At 39.0% G+C, this 21,874-nt stretch overlaps 1 protein-coding gene across 1 annotated transcript in view; it reads left to right on the forward strand.

The window, feature by feature from the left end:
- Nucleotides 1-13,833: 13,833 nt before the first annotated feature.
- ubl3a (ubiquitin-like 3a) overlaps nucleotides 13,834-21,874 on the forward strand; it is a 33,923-nt gene continuing 25,882 nt past the window's right edge. Inside the window, exon 1 of the mRNA XM_031280588.2 lies at nucleotides 13,834-14,504. Within this exon, the coding sequence (XP_031136448.1) occupies nucleotides 14,478-14,504 (27 nt within the window). The 5' untranslated portion in view covers nucleotides 13,834-14,477. The remainder of the gene's footprint in view (nucleotides 14,505-21,874) is intronic.

Consider the following 21,874-nt stretch of genomic DNA (forward strand, 5'->3'; position numbering starts at 1 on the left):
TCCACATATTCCATATTAAATATTGGTATTATTAATATAGAGAAAAGGCCCACACACTGACTGAGTACTAGATAAGGCTTTTCAGATTTAAAAAAAATAGGACATTTTATTTACATTTTTAGATCTAAAAGGTGACACAGTGTAAAATATCTATATTTTTTTTACCCAATCTGACAGAATACTTGCAATGTATTTTTTTATTTTTCATTTTTTTATTCATTTCATTTTGTCAAATTGCAGTTTTAGTTTGTGTGTGTGTGTGTGTGTGTGTGTGTGTGTGTGTGTGTGTGTGTGTGTGTGTGTGTGCATGAGTCATCAGTATCTCCAATTAAAAAAGCATTTCAGTCATACTACTGTCTACATGTCAACGATTCGAAATGAGGGACCAATCAGGTTCTTCTTCTGAGTACCAGCCCACCTCTGCACCAATCATGTAAGGGCTGGTTCCCTCAGGCCTGGAGCACTGAGGGTGGACACTCGTTGACTGTCTTTGCAGAGAAACAACAGTTTTTATTTTAAAGAAATGTGCATGAGGAAATTATTTTACTGGACACAGTGTTCTGATTTGAAGGAATCAGCCTTTTAAAGATGGTTCTGCACCATCAATTTACTATAGACCATCAACTGTTATAAACCTCTTCCTCCACTGGGTGATGCTATTGGAAAAGAAAAGACTACCCTGTGTTTATATGAACCTTACACACCATAGTCACAGCCTCTCTAACGAATAAAAGGGTCTCACTTAGATTATGTAAATCTTCACTGTATTTATTTTCTTTCTCCTCAGAAGCACTAGAAATTTTTGTTTCTGTATTTATTGTCATATTAATGTTTACGTATGCACCAATCAAGTACACATAGAGATGGTTTACATTTATATCCTACAACAGGTGTAACAAATCAGCTTCTTTAATCAGTTCATACCCTCCGCAGAGAGGCAGAAAATTTAACAAAGGTTTCTTAGTGCGAGACAAGTCTAAGTTCATCTATGTTTGTCTATGAAAGACAGTGTGTTTGCATGTTCCTCTGTTTTTAAGTGGAGAAAGTGTTCCAAACACTTAAGTAGGCAGCTACACCAATGTTGAGTTCTTGTGAAATCAGATTTGTCATCCTGAACTCATGGTTGTATTTTCATGAGTCATCTTGCGCCTCTTTTCTCTGTGTGTGTGTGTGTGTGTGTGTGTGTGTGTGTGTGTGTGTGTGTGTGTGTGTGTGTGTGTGCGCGCGTGTGTGTGTCTTTTGTATGAGACAGTATGGGTATTGTTGCAGTGAATGTAGAGGTGTGCTTGTGTTATTATGTTGAACTATGTACGTACAAACTGAACTATGTGTACAAACTGTATGTTGACTTGTAGGCGGTAGGCAGGCGTAGGCAGAAAGACAAAGAAAGTGACTAACACCATGTGGAACAACACTTACCATGAAGTGTCTTCTGTTGAAGTAAAGTCACATAAATTACAGAAAAATACACTCTAATACAGAATTAACATACAGATGAGTAACAAATTTGTCACCATTCGTAGAATAAAAGTGATCACTCAGGCTTTTGGTTTTCAGTGGCCTTTCTCTTTAAGAGGACAAGTAGACCCTACTAACTAGGGATTGACCAATACTGGTTTTTCAAGGCAATACCGATTATTAATAGTTAATAAAATTGATAACCGATAATCGGTCTATCCCTACTACTCACCTTGCACGGCAGCTGGATTACCGTACTATCACGAGATCACACGGGATCACATATCACACAAAAACCTGTTCTGTGTTAACAAACCATCTGACGTGTCAGGTTAGGACCCAACCATACCATGGCACCGCCACTATAAACGTAAATATGGGTAGTAGTTGCTGCTAGAACAAACAACTTATGGGGGCGTTTTTCGGGGGACGACAAAAAACGCCATGGTGTAGTAACACAGCAGCTCAAGAGTGAAGCTAAACCAATGAGACAAAAGTGTTCTGCAATCTCCATTTTCAGTAGGCTGTATAGTTAAAATAATAACTTTGTCATCAGTTTCTTGCACTGTGCCTTTATGAATCTGTTCTTCTGCGTGTATCTAAGCCCCCTCTACAGATCTAAGCTTGGACCAAGGTCGTACCCCATTAACCATGAATCAATTCAACCTTAAGTCAGTAAGCTTTAGCAGACATGGAGAAATACAAGTCCTGGATTGATAGGTTTACATTTATACAAAGAAAATAAAAAATTTCAGAAGTAAGCATTACATTTTTGATGACAGACGCACAATAAAACATCTTATAAAACATCTGCACAAGTGTTGACAGACATGTCGAGCATTGTTTGTGGGATCAAATGTGAATAGTACAGCCTCATGCTTCATATCTGTCAAAGAAACAGATAGAAGTATTTACTGACTGGGTGTTATTTGTGTAGGTTTTGAGTTATATGCCAAGAACAATAATGACAACAAAGCTCAACTGTGACATTTTATAATGATGATGATAAACACTGTGAATAAAATGGGAGTGCTGTGATTATCACTGAAAAACTGGAGAACAGATTGGAAACATTGAAAAAGAAAGAAACAAAGAAATGTGCTCCTAACAGCAGTGTCAAACATCTGTTTATTGATACATAATCACTACCTTTGTCTGTTATATTCTCCACTGAGTCTCTACATCAGTTTGTATTTTGTGTGTGAGTGCTGCTGTTTCATTATTCAGACAAAAAATCAAGCTTGAGATGAAACTGAAATGTCAAAGGAGTTGCTCTGTATTGTCTTAATTTAATTTTGAGAGAACCATAAAAGATTACATTAACAGAAAGATGTGCAGGGAGAAAAAAAGTTGGAGAGGGAGGAGGGGAAACAGGATGTGAATACAAAAAACAAACTAGAGACCATCTTCCAATGGGATCACACGCAGCCGCAATGCCAAATTCAGGCTAGGCGCCCTTCCTCGGACCAAACCCATCTTCTAACTTGGCCTAGATTTTGATGTTAACTACTCACCTGTAGCGTTTCATGACTGCATCTTGCACGGTTGTGACCCTATCGTGTTGACAAAATCTGGCTTCAGAGATATAAACTCTTAATTTCACTTTTTTTTTATTACGAATTGCGACAGCAACAAACAAGTATGAGTGAAATTAGCTTTTGTTTGCTGCCGCCTCAGTTTGTGGAGAATGTTGAGACCGGAAAGGTTCAATAAGGTAATCGTAATCAGGTCATCAACATATTACAGGTTTGATTTACACTGATTATACTGTAATCACAGAGACAACATACAAATATTTCCCAGTTGGGAATTGCAAATAAGGCATTTTTTTTCTAGCTCAGCACTCAAAGTACTGGCTTTACCATACTGAACAAACAAGCCATCATGAGAAACCTTTTTATTGTGCCACTCTTCCATACAAAATCTTGCAAGAAATGTACGTTTAGACCAGGCAGTATAACCATTTACTGCACAGTACAAAGTGAATAGTAACACTACAAATTAAACATTGCAAAGACTTTATACACCATAAACCTGCATTAATTACAATGTTTGATACTAACACTGAAAGACAATGTATAATATGAAAGGGGTGTCTCGTTGTAACAGACCCACAGAGAATTATTGCCAAGCTCTGCAGCTCTACGAAACTTTGAAGCTTTTAGCTCTGACAAACACACTGTACGCTACCTTCCCAGCCCCAAACAGGAGGCCAAGAAGAGAGTTACAAAAGTGAGAGAAGAAAGTTATTGTTAGATTAAATATAGCATGCATATAGACCTTTTTGGCAGCAGATATTTTGTGTTCTCATAGTAGTTAACGTTACTACATTAATGACAGCTCTGTTCTATGTGCTGGCATCTGTCAGCTTGTTTTGATGTTGTACCGCCCCCTGGTGGCCAAAAATCAATTAATTGACTTTAAGGCCGCGTTGAGAACGCAGCCTCATTCATTTGAATGCAGCCACTCTTTTATACTCTCATGCTCATTGTTTACTGTGTGATCATCAAAATGAAAAATAGAATTACTCTTACAATGATAACTTTTCAGAATTGTAAAATCCTGTCTATTATAAACCACTGTGCTTTGTTTTGGTGTCTGATAAGCCTTCAAACGTGTGGATCTATTCCTCAAACCAACCTGGTTTCATTGTTTCACCACTACACAACTCCCACCAATGCAGATTTTTTTTTTTTTAACACAGGGATGCTTCCGGTCTACCAACTTCATGCCAGGCTGAAAAGCAGTTTTAACTGCCCTCTCTGGTTGAAAGTTTGAAAGCCTGTTGTACCTCTGAGCTCAACCAGCATCTGTTAAGTTGCTCTTTAAAGATGTAGTGACTGATTTTGTTGTAGTGCCTCAGGGAAACTTTCCTCCCAACTCACTGATGGTGGTGTTTTGAAACTTAACACAATTCACAGTTTAGTCCTAAACCCTCCAAAGTGAGCTGGGAGGAAGATTGAGGATTTGGGCACTCTAACAAAATCAAAGTGTGTACTTTCAAAGGGATTTCATGAGTAAATGTGCCAGTGGGTTTTTATTATCAGATTCTCATAACCCAATGTCTTCTTTGTAGGATTAGGACACAGATTTTTGGCACATTCATTAATGGAATGGTTATCAGCTAAAATCATCATACTGATTAAAATGTACAACATTTCCTGTACTTTTTGTCTTCAGGAAGTAATCATGTAGTAGAAGTAGTCATGAGGAAGTAATCATTTAATTCAGGATCTCTTTCATTAGTTCAACTCAAAAACCCTGAATCACACATAATTTTAGGCCATTGCGGCCTTATCAACTTTGTGAGTGTGTGTGTGTGTGTGTGTGTGTGTGTGTGTGTGTGTGTGTGTGTGTGTGTGTGTGTGTGTGTGTGTGTGTGTGTGTGAATTTCAGCTGATGGAAACCAAAGGAGGAAGTGAGGTGCAAACAGCAGAGGGAACACACACAACCCTCCCCATGCATAGAGAACTTATTGAAGGGGATTTAATGTAACGTATCGTGAGAATGTTTGTGCTATGTATTTAAATACATGTTTATGATACTGCTGTTTTATAGTGTAGTATACAGCATATAGGCAGAGAGAAGAAGGAAAAATAAAAGAAGTACCTGCATCAAATGTTTAAAAAAAACGCCCTAAATCACAGTTGTGTGACTGTAGACTAGTTTTTCAATACATGAACCAGGAGTTTGTTGACATACTGAACTCCCCTTGTATTACCCTTCAGATTATGTCCTTGTCACTGTTTGTGAGTCAGGCATGGATTTGTTAGTCATTCTCTGTGTTTTTTATTTTCAGCTTTGCAAACACTGTTCTGTTCTGTCGAAAAACAAAACCATGCAACAACACTCCCCCTCCCCCATGTGGCACAAAGCGACATCCTGGCACAAACACCAATCAAGTGACCACCTGAAAATCAACAGCTACTTGAGGACTGAGCCCAGCAAAAATAACATGTAAACATTACACATGCTCATTGAATGAAGACCAAATGAGGGAACTGCCATGGTCCTTGTATGATATAGAATATATTGAATGTGAGAATCTATTTTTCTGTTGTATCACAAATTTACATGACCAAACAGGATACCTAACCATGCGGAAGAGAAACTGCCACCGTCGATGCTGCTTCGCAGTCTTCTTGTTTTTGTTTTGAGCTCTAGGGAAGGCCGCTGCTCATCTAATCACAGCTACTGTATTTTGTTTCATAATAACTGCCTGACATCCACATCGTAGCTATAACACCATTCGTGCACTGCTGAAAACGCTGCCTCACCCTCTACTTTATACCTGCCTAGTCAGTATGAGAGAGGGAGGAATGGAAGAGAAACAAAAAAAAACAAAAGAGGGGGAGGTGAAGAAGGAACTGGAGGCTGACTCAGGTACACTGAGGTTGGCACTGCCGCTGCCTGAGGTTTGCTCTAAAAATGTGTTTGTGTGCCAACAATGTCTGACTATAATTACTGACGTGAAAAGGGTTGAGACATAATCACAAATGATACTGTGTTTTTGTTTAGTAGGCAGGTAGGGTGATAATAGTCAGTGCAAATATGTACTGGCTTGACGGTGTCACAGTGACAACTGCATTTCTTTTTTTACAATGTAATTTTAAAGGTTTAGTGCCTTCTTGATGCCATATGCCTATTCTATTCTGCTATATTTTGTTAGTCTCTGCAGAAAGAAAGAAAGACTGTCTGAACCTTTTTATAGATGAGACAACTCCTGTGGAGTAACTCTCATTAAGACAAAACTAAAATACATAACATAACATGAAAAGTTAAGGGAATCACTGTCTCCAGCCATGTTAGCAGCTGTGAGGCTGTATTGTTCATTGTTAAAAAAAAACAGAAATGGAAGTCGTGGTGAAATTAAGGTATAAATTGGCCAGAGGGTGCTGTCAGAGAAAAGGTCTTTGGTAACCTATATGTAAAGGGTTTATGCATAAAAGTGTCAAGAAAAATGTGTGACAGTATCACATTGTGTGAGGATGGTGCAGGCATTTGTGAGATTTTATGATCCTATCACCAAAGTTATTACAATTCATCCTGTGGGGAACATTAATGTCTGTACCAAATTTCTGCCAGTTTTTCTAAAGTGTTGAAATATTTCACACTGAACCAAAAACACAACAACCTCACGGTGGGAATAGATGAGATGACAGAGGATCATCATTAGAGAATACGTCATTTGGGAACCACGAATGTCTATAAAATATCACGGCAATCCATCAAGTAGTTATTGACCTACCCATCCGACCTGTTAAAGCAGCTAAAAAAACTCTCTCTCTTACACACACACACACACACACACACACACACACACACACACACACACACACACACACACACACACACACACACCATCCTTTATTAAAAAGACAATGACTGAAAAGACTAATACATCAATACATTTGTTTCATGTTCATATTAATGTAACCTATTATAGTACTAGTAGTCAGTGATTGTAAACATTATTAATTCACTATTTATAAGCACCGACAAGTAAGTCTTGTCTGAAAGTGGCGAAACATGTATTTTAGTAATTTCACCACGAATGTCTATAAAATATCACGGCAATCCATCAAGTAGTTATTGACCTACCCATCCGACCTGTTAAAGCAGCTAAAAAAACTCTCTCTTACACACACACACACACACACACACACACACACACACACACACACACACACACACACACACACACACACACACACACACACACACACACACAAACTAAAACTGCAATTTTAGTTAACTGCAAAGTTGTAAAGAGCCAGCTAATGTAGACTGAATAGAACATTCATGGAACATATTGTACAAACACAAACAGAGAGACACATAACATACTAAATGGATCCCACTAACAAGTAAACAGGAAGAGAACTATAAGTATCTACACTCTCAGGTGTGCACAGGGATGTACAAGCCTGTACTTTCCCCTTCTGTGTCAGACAGACAGATGGCAAGAATGTGAGATGATGACAAACTGTTTTCACAGCAGAGGAGAGGAGGCTTTTAACATTTTGTGAGTGCTGTTTCTCTGCTTGTATATTGCCCAACAAACCACCAACTGCTTTCAACAGTGATTCAAAAACACAAACACTCCAACGCAGTGACTTGGAATCACAGATACATCTTGTATCTCAGATTTAGCCTCCAGCTAAAGGTCTATCAGAGGGATCTCAGGACAAATCCCTGTGTATATTTACCACTGAGTGTGTTGACAGGTGGGCAGATTAGTGGAGCACCCACCTCCTCCTGATCCCAGCAATAACAGTTCGTTGTAGATAAGCTCAGGCTTAGGCTGTCTCCTGGTAAATCTAAACCAAATCCAACTCAGGTTTAGACTGTTGCTTTTGAGAGGGATGTGATCCTGAGTAATAGAGGCAGCTCTCTGAGGATTGGTGACATTGTACCAGAGCTGTCAGTCATAGAAAAGAATGGGTTCATGAGAGCTGAAGGTTGGACCCCTCTAGCTGATGATGGTAGATTAGCAATGTGGATAAGGATATTATTCAGACATTATTCGTGATAGCTTTGAGAGAAAGTAATGCTAGCTAGGTTAGTATTTACACCTAATTCATATCAATGTAATGGTAAAAGACAACAAATGCTAATGCTTGCCCATTACTACACTTTATAAATGGCCAGGAAGTGAAATCATTCCCATAGACTAGATAAGATTGACCTTCTTATACACCTCAGAGGAAATTTGTCTGTAACATTACTAGATGTGTATGCAAGTGAGATGCCACAGCAGTAATAGCAGCTTGTTTACTTCCCGTTACAGACCAGATTCCTCTATAGCTAAAAACAAGAGTCTACAGCCATGCTAGTGCTCTGTGATGTCGTACTTAGGCACAGCAGTGCTTTCAGCTAAATGCTAATGTTAGCATGCTAACATGCTCACAGTGGCTATGCTAACACAATGATGTTAAGCAGGTGTAATGTTTACCATGTTCACCATCTAAGTTTAGTGTGTTAGCATGCTAACATTTGTTAATTAGCACTAAACACAAAGCACAGCCGAGGCTGAAAGGAATGTCATTAGTTTTGCAGGTATTTGGTCACAAACCAAGGTAGCCTCTCTGACAATTTGAAAATGTGATGCGATGATGGCACTAGATTTAAAGTTTGTGGGTCCCCAAAGTCCTTACAATTCATCCCAAGAGGGACATAAATGTCTAAACCAAATTTCAAGACAACCAATACTTTTAAGACATTTCAATCGCTTTATAGAAGAAATAGTCCCAATTTCATTGACTTCTTGGGGTGATCGCAGAGATAATATTGCACACATAAAACCCAAACTCTCTGCATGGTTGTTTTCCACTAGAGAAAAGTGAGATTTTGTTTATTATTTGGGTGACCTTACCATTTCAGAATAATACTGCCAGTGTTCCTAATGATCTCTGCAGGGTAGACAAGCAGGAAGGGGACATAAAACAGTACTGTGGTTATGATGGGGAAATAATTGCTCACATCTCCTCTGGGAGAGGTGAACTGAATTGTCCTCTCAGTTGGGGGGTGTAAAGCATCACGCTGGGTGTTGTGTTTTGCGTCAGTGGCTACCAACACCAACCTTTGGGCTGTAGTCTGAGCTCAAAGTCTGCTGCAGGATCTCAGAATAGCTAATGGCATACACTGCATGTTAATAATCTGTGGGAAACATGGGGAGGCAGTGGAAGCAAAGCAGTGGAATGTTCGAGTACTGCTGTGCTGAGCGTCAGTGTTTATATATGGAGCAGTGGTAACCACCAAGGGTGTCGGGCACGCTGCCCTTCAAAGCCAAAAAGCAGCTTGTTTTGTAGTGACACTGGAAACAGAAATAGATCAGAGTTTATCTCTGCTCTGACAGCGTGTGCAAGTGGATACAATATACTGGTTAAACTCTAATCATGCCCTTTGAACTTTCAAACACTAAAACTCCTTTTCATGATCAATTTCTATATATGTGTTTCATTTGTACTATATGGCTGTGTGTGGTCTGAGCGAGACAGCTGGTGCTCAGATGAAAATCTAAATGAGAACATAGTCAAGAGGCTTAGAGGATTACAGAGTTGTACTGTCTTTACACAAAATGTAACATTTATATTTGATCAGCAGACCTTAAAGAGAGGAACTAAGGGACTGTAAAGGTGACCTGGTAGTTCATATTACACAGACCTGCACTGTCGAACAAGTACAGGCAAGTGCTGAGGAGGGAAACACACACACACACACACACACACACACACACACACACACACACTCACACACTCACACACACACACACACACACACACACACACACACACACACACACACACACACACACACCATCCTTTATTAAAAAGACAATGACTGAAAAGACGAGAGTCTAATACATCAATACATTTGTTTCATGTTCATATTAATTCACTATTTATAAGCACCGACAAGTAAGTCTTGTCTGAAAGTGGCGAAACATGTATTTTAGTAATTTCATATATGGCATGATAGAATAATACTGTATACAGAATATTGTTTCCACCTTTCATTCTTGTGTCACTTGAAATTGTATTTTATCAAAAGTCACAATTTGCTCTTATGTAATTTCTGTTTTACACCATCATTTGACTCATCATAAGAATGGCGCCCGTATACAGAGGTTTACTCCTCGACGCAGCGGGCCCGGGTTCGACTCCGACCTGCGGCCCTTTGCTGCATGACATTCCCCCTCTCTCTCCCCTTTCATGTCTTCAGCTGTCCTGTCAAAAATAAAGGCTGAAAATGCCCATAAAAATAATCTTTAAAAAATTGAAAAGTATCAAGAGATTATTTAATAATGACAATAGTCATTATTAAAAATCATACACTGACCTTAATTAATTACTTTAAAAAATAATGTTAAAAATACAGCCATCAAAAACACATTCACACCTCACTTTTGTTTGTGCAGGCATGCTTATGCTCTTGTGTGTGTGTGTGTGTGTGTGTGTGTGTGTGTGTGTGTGTGTGTGTGTGTGTGTGTGTGTCAGACTCACTACCCCCTCTCCACTCTCCCTTTATGGTGGGGAGATTAGGTAGTTAATCCTACAGATCTCAGAGAAAAAGCCACTCCTGATGCCACAATGTATTTCACTCAATCCACCAGAGAGAGGACAGACTTGCTGCCGATACGCATCTCGACCTCTGACGGAAGGGCCCACACACACACACACACACACACACACACACACAAGGCAGAGCACTTCACCAAGGACAGGATATTATATTGCATATGTATTAGATGCATGCTATAAATAACCCCACAACCATATTGAACTAATATTATGAAACTGTCACGTCTTTTTCCAACTCTTTATAATCTTAGCCATTATGTATGTATGTAATACTTATACTGTATGTAATAGGCTATATGTATTACTTATGCTACTACTTACATACATTAAATCCAGTATTTTGCCACTAAAAGTCTCTCAGGCTACTTAACAAAGGCCATTATTGTATAATTTTAACTCTGTAAGACATTCCTCACTCTCCATGACAGCACATGCAATCCTGGATACTGAATGGCTGATTTATTGATTAAGTTATTACAGAAGGATGAACATATGAACAGCCTTGTCCCCTTGTCTATCCTCTAAGTCACTGATCACTTCTAATAGACCAACTGCCACCATGCATGACTGCAAATATAACTGTAAACAGGTCAGTGTTGAGCACTACTAGAAATCCAAGATGGGTTGAAAGACATTAAATCCAGCTCTAGCAGTGCTATTCCGCAGCTGACCCTGACCTTTAACCTTCCCATACGTGACAGGCAGAAAATTAGTTTTCCCTTTTGTGGTCAATAAAGTAAAATGTTCTTACTTGTTAGAAAAGGTTTGATTTAGATTTTTCTACAGCAGCAAAACAGACAATAAAGCTTAATGATTGTGTTTAGATGAGGTGTAGCATATGTTAGAATATATTTTGTGAAAGTGTTGAGAAAAGGTTTTAGAGTTCATGGGGCTGACCTCAATGTCTCTGTTTCCCTGGGTCAAAGGAAGGGTGAGAAAGAAACTCTGATCAGGGGAGGGAACGAGGCAAAACAATGGTCAGCACTATACAAGCGCGGGATTTGTGACACTGTATGAAAATGACCTGGCTCTCATGAAAACTCCTTAAAGTTTGCTGGAGATTAAAACACAGGTGTTCAGAATCCAACAATAGCGGCTGGCTTCTTCTGAGCTGAGAATTGGAAGTCAAGGTCATGTTTTTTATACAGTGTTACAAATTAGTCAGGAGCCGGCTGGAGCCAGAAGATCTGGACTGGATCCAAACTGATGAGGGCACCACCAGGGATGGGACAGAAATGGATAAATAGACAGCATTTTAACTTAGCAGCACCTGATGCTAGGGGAAACGCTGTCGGTCCGTTAGGAGATAGACTTTGCCTTGTATCAGATCCATGTACATGTACTTGTATTTCTGCAATATCATTCACTAAACTTGTTATTAACTTTAACTGGACGAATCCTGGTCTTGATTTGATTCCTGAGTTTTATTTCTCTGATCTACCAGTAAACGAACACAAATAGTGACCAAAGAATTGGAGTCAGGTTAAGTCTGGCCTTTTTAGGGCCAGACCGGTCAAATCGGTCACATTTTAGATTAAAATCCTTCACATACTACCATCAGTGTGTCATGAATTTTCTATTTTCCCAGAAAGGAACCATTGATTATGCACACACCTTCTCCTCTCTGCGTGTCTTTCTACAAGAAGGAAACAATCGTCCATGCTTGTTTCTCAGGAGGTGTGTGCAGTCATTCCTCCACCCAAACTGTACTCTCTCCCATTCATGCTCCCACTACTTCCAGCACTCTCTCCCCCATCTGGGGACTACCGCCATGTTCTTAAAGGGGATGCATCAAGTGGTACGTTAAGAATCATTAAACCCGGATATAAAGTAATTCAGACTTCAAAATAAAACATAAACTTGACATGAAACATAAATAAACCTTAAACACGATGCCATTTAACAAAGTGTATTGGACATTTTGGAATACATTGCATTTTGTCCACCATGACAAACTAAAACATTCAAGTACAGTTTACATGTTAATCCCAATACATCAATAATAATTATTCAATAATATAATAATGTAAAACTGACAGAGGCCATTCTGCATACTTAAACTTTTGATACTTTAAGTACATTTTGCTACTAATACTTTTATATATATAAAATGTAATTTTGAATGCAGGACTTTTACTTGTAATGGTGTCACCTGGCTCTTGAGCCATGACAAATATGGTAGACACACTTCAATAGTTTAACTCTTTTCGTTGAGTTCTATAGCTTCAGCCCCTCAGCTGAGTCTGAAACCGGGTGAGCTGTGTTTTCCCCCCCCTCTATTTTTAATGGTTTAACAAAAGCAATTTATTTAACAAAAGTAAATTATTATTATTATAATTTTATATTAATATTGACAAGGCTTGGAGTGTGTGTCAGTAAAATCAGTAGTGTAAGGTGTGCATGAGGTGGTGTGTGAGTGTTGTATGGTGCACAAAAGGAACCAAAGGAAAACTGAGGTAACACTGTTGTCCTCACACGACTGTGTCAGTGTGCCTGCAGGAGAGAAGAAGGAGAAGGATTTTGAGACAGGGGTGAGCAGACCGTGTATTTATAGTGTGGTATTGCTACTTTCATTTAAACAAATGATCTGAATACTTCCTCCATCACTGTGAGGCTGTCACATGCAAGCCAAGTACTTCTCACTTTGCTTGTTAGAGACTTTTTTTCAGGATACAGCCATACAAAAGGCTATAGAGAACTTACTGATTTTAGATATTGTGATCATTTGATGAATATGATGATGAATATTTACTTTTGAGGATCCAGAGTTGGATTAATGCAACCCAATTTTCCTCATTGAACCACTCTGTTGTAAAAATGCACACATACCTGTTATGTGTTCAGACATAGAGTCTCTACTTTTTTGGTACATCTTTGTTATTATGGGAAGCACGGTAACCAATTTCATCATATTATTTGCTAAGATTGATATAAATGTATGCGGAAGTAGCATTCTTTTTTTTGGAAATGCATCTGATCTGCGGTTTATTCTGTAGTCTTACTATTGCCATTACTTATACTTGTACTATATATATATATATATATTGTGTCTACTGCAGCTGCTGGGCATGTTCATATGTCCATACTATATATATTTAAGGGTATTCATATTTATCCTTACTGTTTATTCTACATATTCTATTTATTCTATATAATCTTCTCTTTACTGCTTTTATGTCCTTGTTGCAAAATGACCAAAAAGAAATGCGCATACTGCGTACGTGAAGGATTAAAGTGTTTTTTTTGTTTCTTTTTTAGTACTTAACCGGAAGTCCAATGTCTGTTTCCGTTGCTAACTTGACGTTAGTTTTCAAAGGCAGGATGGCAGCTGAACGGGTCGTAAAGGTACAGCAACGCAGTTTGTAACATTACCAACAATCATCACAAACTCCCGTTTTAAAGAGAAGGACCGACAGATTTCGCAAAGGGACGCGTTTTGTACCAACCGGCGGAAGTGTTTGAGTTAATCGGCGGACGGTATTAACCTTGCGGATATTTTGTGTTCTTTTTCACCAAGAGAGAAAAAGATCCGTGTCCGGATGTGCCAGCAGTAACGTTATTGGGTTTTTCGCATGGCGTAGGCACCTTTTCTAAAGCAGGATATTCTTGATGTTTGGAGGATCGGAGGAGGCCCTCGGGTCGACAGCTTATCCCGCTAACATTAACTATACCTCAAAATTTCCCAATTTGTGTGGAAAATGATCAACGAAATGATTGTGCAATAGAGAGAAGGAAGCGTCGTAAAACGTCTTGACTACCTCGGTGTAGTGACTGTGGAGAGAGCAAGTCACCGGGATACATTGTGTTTTTGTTTCCTGCTCTAAACCATAAAAACGACGTTTGTTGAGCTCCGACAAGGAAGACGAAAAGAGGATATTTGTGTTCTCATCTTGTGTTGTGTGTGTGTGAACCCCGAGGACCGACAAAACCTTCACGATGACGGGCAGCACCCCAGCAGACATGGTGAGAGAATTTACTGTCTGTTTTTCACACTTAACCATTTACATCCATTTATTTCCTCAAGGTTTTGACCCCCATAAAATGCGGATGAGAGCAGCGAGAGTGTTCTTCAAGAGCTACTTCTGGTTTCATTTGACTTGAGAACGTCGCTGTATCTATTCCAACTTTGGTAATCACTAGGATGTATAGTTTATAGCCTGATCAAAATATCATACAGTATGATATTTTGATCAGGCTATAAACTATACATCCTAGTGACTTTATTCTTATCAGTGTTTGCAAGTTTTACCTCCTTAACTTAAACTCATGTACCTTTACATTTTTGCTGATCTTTTTTTTTTTTTTAATACATTTTCCTATAGTTCCAGGCAGCCATTGTCTCCCATTGATTTCTCCACAGTATGAAACTCTTTGAGCACACTCCCAACACTTCTTAATGTCCTGTAATCTAGCACAGTGAACATCAAGTCTGCATTATTTTGTGTGTGTAACATTATCTTTATGTGGTAGTAGCATTTATCCCCGGATAGATTTGAAAAGTTTGCACTAAATTGTGGTAATGGAAGCCTGACAAAGATGAATGTACACTTGATGTTCATTAGAGCAGTAGTGATCAAATGGTGAAATGATATATCAACTGGGAAAATGAATTGCCAATTTTGATAACTGACCAGTTAGTTATCAAGCATAAAGAAGGCATCAACTTTTTCTCTGGGAAATTGGGATGGGCTTCAGTTAGTATTTTCTAACATTTCGTGGACTAAATGAGTCATTGGAAAAATAATAGACAGTTTGATTAGTAATGAAAACAATAGTTAGACGCTGTCCTGATGCCCACTGCAACGGATTACAAAATTTGTGAACCTCCAGCATCACAGAAAGCAGGGTTGGAAATGAGTAATTACATCGCTGCTACAACCCTATTATGTCCACAGTACTGATGTAGTGGTGCTTTAAAAGGAGACTAAACTATAACCTATGAAGTCTGTGGTCATCATCAGGTGACTTTATTAGCTAACCCCCACCCTCTCAAGACACTATCCTCTTATGACTTATTCTACTCTAGTGTACTGACTGACTGCGGTGTGTGTTATGAACTCTCATCATAAAGATTTATGTCAGCATCTCGTGGGTAAGCTATTCCACAAATTAAAAGGCGTATAAAATGCGTTCAGTTGGGTTCACCCAGTCTTAGACATTATATTTCCCCTCTGTCTGGCAGCTTTATGTCTGTCATCTTTACGGCTAGTGCGTGGTGGCTCTAAAAATATTTCCAGGTCTATGTATAGAAAGGATAAACCACATAATGTGCCCCTCCACGCATAGATCAGCTGTGCCTGTACTCCTGCTGTTGAAGTTCAGCTGATCCCCTGAACAGCAGGTCCATTATGTTGTTGGGATAACACTGTCAGGAAGTTAGAGGTGAACAGGCTTCTATGTTTATGTCCGGTCAAAGCTAAAACATCTAAATATAGCAGAATTTCCATGGATTATAGATGTAATCATGAGCCAAATCTTTAATTTTATGACCTCTTATGACTGGTAGCTAAATCTAAATAACATTTATAGAAGGTCTTGTGTTATGTCACCATCTGTGTGGATGTGTGTGGCTTCGTATGAACTTCAGTTGCGGTGTTATGCAGGGTCAGTTTACATTTGTAATAGTGTTATTCTTGTGCATTATAGGATTATCATTCTTTGAAGAACTTTGGCTAAAGCCCCCAGATACCCTGCTGAAGTGTCTTTAAGCAACACACTGAATCCATGCCAGCTGGTTTATAGCTCAATCTGATATTTGTTGTGAGAATTTCCCTGTAGGGGAAGTATCAAATTATTTTCACAACATTTATTGCCAGTTTCGGGCATAAAGTTCAATGGAAAAGTAATAATATTTTTTACAACTGCCAACTCTCAAGCATTGTTTTAAATGGATTTTATTCCTGCCAGAGATGCTGTCTTCACGCTCATGTTATTAATATGCCTGCAGCAGGAACATAAAGGTCAAATTCTGCACATAAGTAAGACGTTTCAGGATTTCTGCCAGTGAAAATCTTAAGAGCAATTGCTTCCTTTTGTGGGTTAGCTCAATCTGTACACCAAACTACCTTATTGTGTTCCCCAAGGAAATTTGGGGAAATATCAGCTTTCTGCATTTAACTCATCCTGTGTGGTTGAAATCAGCAGCAGATGCACCCTTCGTTTTCCCCCTACCCTCTCTTAGTCTGGGGAAGGAGCAAGTGTATGCACACACACACACACACACACACACACACACACACACACACACACACACACACACACACACACACACACACTTATAAAGGCTGTGTAGAGTGGGAGTGAGAGTAGGAGAGGAGATTGTCGATGCCAAACATTGTGGGTGAATGAATCTGAGAGAAAGAATAGGAGAAGGAATAGTCATGCCCCCTTGATAATGGAGAATGGGATTTCTTTTCCATCTTGGAAAGGAAAAAAGGAGGAGGGGTGGAGGGCTAGGAAGAGTGAAGGATGAGGAGGGGGCAAATTGCCTCGCTCCAGGAAAACCTCAGAAGTGCTGACAGGGCTGAAATGGTCCCCATGGCAACAGTGGGACGCTTGTATCTGAGGTTTGGATGCCGGTGTGAGTATGTGGAAGGATTGGGCCGGGGCGCACTGCAGGTATGTGGGTGTTTGTAACAACAAGCAGACGAGAGAGAGTAGTACAGAAGCAGGACAAAAGCAGGACAAGAATAAACACACATATTTCTTTAAGCAATTCAAAAAACCCTTGGTTAGTAATCAGCTGAACCATTAATTAGTCAATTAATTAGCAACTATTTTAAAACAAAAATGCCCAAAAAAATGAAATGGTTCCAGCTTCTCAAAGGTGAATATGCACGTTTTGTCTACTTTTATTGATTTATAGTAAGCTGAATATTTTTGTAGTTTTGGACTGTTGGTCAGACAAAACAAGTCATTTGAAGACGTCCCCTTGAACTTGTGATTGATATTTTTTACAATTTCACTTGTTTCAAGTTTTTCACTTTTCTAAAATCACTTTTCCTAATTCTTACAGAGCAATTTTCTTTATTCTTTCTTGTGTCACGCTTCAGAAACAAGAAACTGTCAGAACAAACTCTTTGTTCTTATAACTGATGTATAATAGCAGTATAAATCATTTATTAACCATTAGCTAAAGCCCAAAGTGGTAACAACATGACTGTGTGGCTTCTCCTCCTGGTTGGAAGTGCTTACTAAAGGCACACACATCTGATCCTGATACCATATGAAGAAATAAACACTATTACCACACATACACACTCATACACACACTCAGTGTGTAGACACCCTGTCATTTGTGCAGTGAAGAGTATGTGTTAATTTGTGTTGGAGGTGGCCATCACAGCACTTATACTCACCCAGACCAGGACGTTCGATAGAAACGTCAGGTGAAATTACATATGAATTTTCTTGCACACCATAAGGTCTTATTGACAAGTGTGTAGGATCATAAACTCCTGACTGATAAGGAACCAAAAAATAGCATTGTTAAAAAAGTTAGATAACAATAATTATTGTGATATGTAGGTTGTTATTTAGGGCTGCAACCAAGACTTTTTTTTTCGGATTATCGATTAATCTGCAGATTATTTTCTTGATGAATTGATTAATCATTTAGTCTATAAAATGTCAGAAAATAGTAAAAAAAAAAAAAGTCCTGTTGCAAATTTCTTAAGCCCAAGTCTTTAAATGTCTTGTTTTGTCCGACAAAAACCCAAAGATATTCAGAAACCAGCAGAAATGTACATGCAGTGAATTGTTGACATTTATGCTTAAAAAAATTTCTGTCAATTGACTAATCTATGACTTATCATTTCTACTTTATTGTTATCTTTTAATTGGCAAATTAGGACCACAGTTAATAAATGTATCAATATATCTATAAACAAAACATCTATTTTGTGTTACTGTATCAGTATGTGGCTAAAAGCTAGATACCCCTGCTACCCTGCGTTTGGCTAATTGTAATTTTGATGCGTTGAAAGCAGTTTGTTGTTCATTCCCACATTTTTAAAGAGGCCCCTTGAGGCACACCCACAGAAACACAGACACACACCCGCAAACACACAAAAAGGAGTCAAAGGTTAGGGTCAAAGGTCAGTGGTGTGTTGGTCACGGATGAAAGAACAATAGTTGGGGAATCCTTGCTGCTGAAAACTGCAGTCTCTGTCCCATGTCTTACTCGAGCTTAGCTCAGCACTTATGACACCGAGTAGCTATAGACGGAGAGAGGTCCGCAGGCAGTCTTCAGCCTCGGGCAGGAGCTGCTGACGGGGCTTTGATTGACACATTCAGAGGAAAAAAGAACACTATTAAATATCCTGACAGTTGGATGAAGCATGTCAGTGAATATGTGTGTGGTTGCCGATGCCATGTTTTGTGAGTCTGAGTCACAAATCAGGATTACATCATCCTGCCTGGGTGCAGGAGTTGATATATCGACTCTGACATTGTCACATGTTGGCCTCGCAGCACCACGGAAAGTTCTGACAGCAGTTCTGAAGGTGCATGAGTTGTGCTCCATTCATATTCATTTCAAGCATTTCAGGAAATTGATGACTCAGAGTTGCAAGACTGACAGATAAAAAAATAAATTATCTGTTCGACTTCTAAGAATGACGTGAATACTTGATGGTATTACTGTACACCGTGGTTAATAATAATAGAGAAGTGAATGGTTGTTTAACGCCATTTTTTTTGATTGGCTGTGAGACCGTGCTTATGATTATAAAGCATTTTGTATTTGTATTGACACTTGCTCATATTAGCAAAGCTTTTGTGAATGTGTATGTGTCTCTGATTGTGTAGAATTAATTCAATTGTATTGATGCATGTCTGCCACACAGGAAGTCCTATTGAGAACCTCGCACCCATTGATTTCTTATGTAACTGTTTTTGTTTATCTGTGTATTCTTCCCATGTGTCTGTGCATGTGCATCCTATGTGATGCCCTCTATGAATAATGATACCTACTGTACCTATCAACACTACTGCTTTCCTCTTTTCCATTTTTTCCCCATGTCTGTTCCAGCTGATCATATATTTATAATATTCCAGTGATCTCAGTGGTGAAAAATATCAAATCTGAAATATCATATTTTCAGGAGGCAATAAATATAACCTTTTTTGCTTGACAGCCAATTCATTTTTGATCTTCTGAACCTGCACAGTGTGTGTATATTTTACCTGCACTAGGGTTATAATCAGGGTGGGAAATAAAAAGTGATGTGAAAAAAACCCTGCGAGACCATGGTAAAATTGTTTGGTCATATTCTACAGTAATTGTAAGCCTACATGTTTAATTAACAAAAAAAATATTGACTCATCTCTCAGTAACATAGCATTAATCAGTCTCTCCAGGATTTTGCAGCCTTTTTTTTAGATTGTTGCGGCCCAAAATGCCTGATTTTTGCGGGAGCTTTTGTAAAAAATGGCGTTTTTTGCAATTTGTTGCAATGAAGTTGCGAGAGACAGTGAAAGTTGCTTTTTTGTATAGTTCTTTTAAAAATAAAAAGGAAACGTATTTTGGGGAGAATAAAATTACTCTGGGCTGAGTTTTCCTAGTAACCTTACCAAAAAGGCTCAGGATGCTGCAAATGTTGGTATAATATGTAAATGGCTGGTGGATTTAAGACAAAAAATAATAATTTATTGAATGAATCAAATTGAACATACAGTATGTGTCAGTGGCTTGTTGATCTTTACATTGTAAGTTAATTTCCTATCCTGGCCTGGGACACACATTCATACGGTTTGATAAAGTACTTATTGGACTTTAACTTATCATTGCACTTGTAACGACCGTAGCTGTCTCATCTCCGTTTTTTCCTGCATCCACCGTGTGGGGGTGTGGGTGTGGGTGTGTGTGGGAGTGTGGCGGTGTGGGTGTGGGTGTGGGGGTGTGTGTGTGTGTGTGGAACTGAGCAGCAGAGAGCAGACAGGATTAAAACAGCAGCAGCTTTCAGCAACTGAAAAATCGTTACAGCGTACATTGATGTTTAATACAGGTTGGCAGGACGATCTGAAATGTTTTGCACGGTCTTTCTCTGTACGTTTTGTCATTGCGTCACTTGTTCGAAAAGTAGGCTACCTTCTCTTTTTCTTTACTTCACCCTCAACAGTTTGTACATTCATAGCTAATGCTGACTCCGCAGCGGGCCTCTTAACACCGGGGATATGTCGCCACATGTTTTTAACCGATAATTTTCGTTTCGCCTGTACCTCAGCTCAGCTACATGGTGTCACGGACGATCGCTGAAAACTACTGGACAAAAGTCTGGAGTTCATGAAAATATGCGAGGTCAAAGCCCCAGCTGTGAATGGTTTCATTTCCTATAAGTTCTTCACAATAAAAGTCCTCCATTATTTTGGTATTTGAATGTTTTTAGTATGAAGCAGCAAAATCCGGAAATGTTGGGCATTCATTAGCAGTAACGTAACGCAACTCCTATAAGCATTGTGCATTGTTTCTTAGCAACAGCATTCTTTGACAAAAGCTGTCCAATCCGTTACAAGGAATATTTTACAATCGACCCGCCACTGTGGCTGGTATACAAGGCAAAGTCACCCGCCACTTTGAAAAAGTACCCGCCATTGGCTGGTGGCGGGTGCTAATTTCCCACCCTGGTTGTAATCATAGTAGAGTTAGGCTACTATACTGTGTATGTATCCAGCCTAACCTGGTTGCATTTGCTGTTCTGTACATGTTTCCCTGTCGTCTGGAGCCTACTGCACACACTCTCAGACATTAACTAATACCTAAATGTGTTTGCAGTGGTTAACCAAGTTAAAACTTCAAGTTTACTAAAGTTAAGAGGTTTTTGTTGGCTGTAATGCTTATTATAATTTAGGCTAGAGACACACTTCACAGAGCCAACTGTAATAATCACCAAGATTAAATCTTCAGGATAGATTTCACTCGCCAGGCTTGAAAGTGAGACGCTATCTTCTTTGTTGTTGGTTTGTATTTCTGATCAGCCCAGCTTGAAGACTGAATTAGTTCTGTAAGTAACCCAGAGGGTTTCTAAGAAGAAGTCAGTGTGTGTGTGTGTTGGGATAAGAGCTTATTTTGCTGGAAAATCCCCCTATTTTCAGTCGTCACTGTTGGCAGGTATGGCTTTGCTCAGGAATGTGTTGAACTACTTCACTGTTTTGGGGGCTCCCGGGGTCCCGGTTTCAGAGGAGACTTCTGGTCTACACTATTGATTCTAGTCCTGATCTTTCTTGCCAGTGAATAGGCACTTGTTGTATGCTGCATGCCTTCATGTCCTTGAATATTATCATATCATATCATTATCATAGGAGCAGAGATAGCGACGTAATGTTCATAATAT

Source organism: Sander lucioperca, chromosome 13, assembly GCF_008315115.2.
Source record: "Sander lucioperca isolate FBNREF2018 chromosome 13, SLUC_FBN_1.2, whole genome shotgun sequence".
Taxonomy (NCBI): domain Eukaryota; kingdom Metazoa; phylum Chordata; class Actinopteri; order Perciformes; family Percidae; genus Sander; species Sander lucioperca.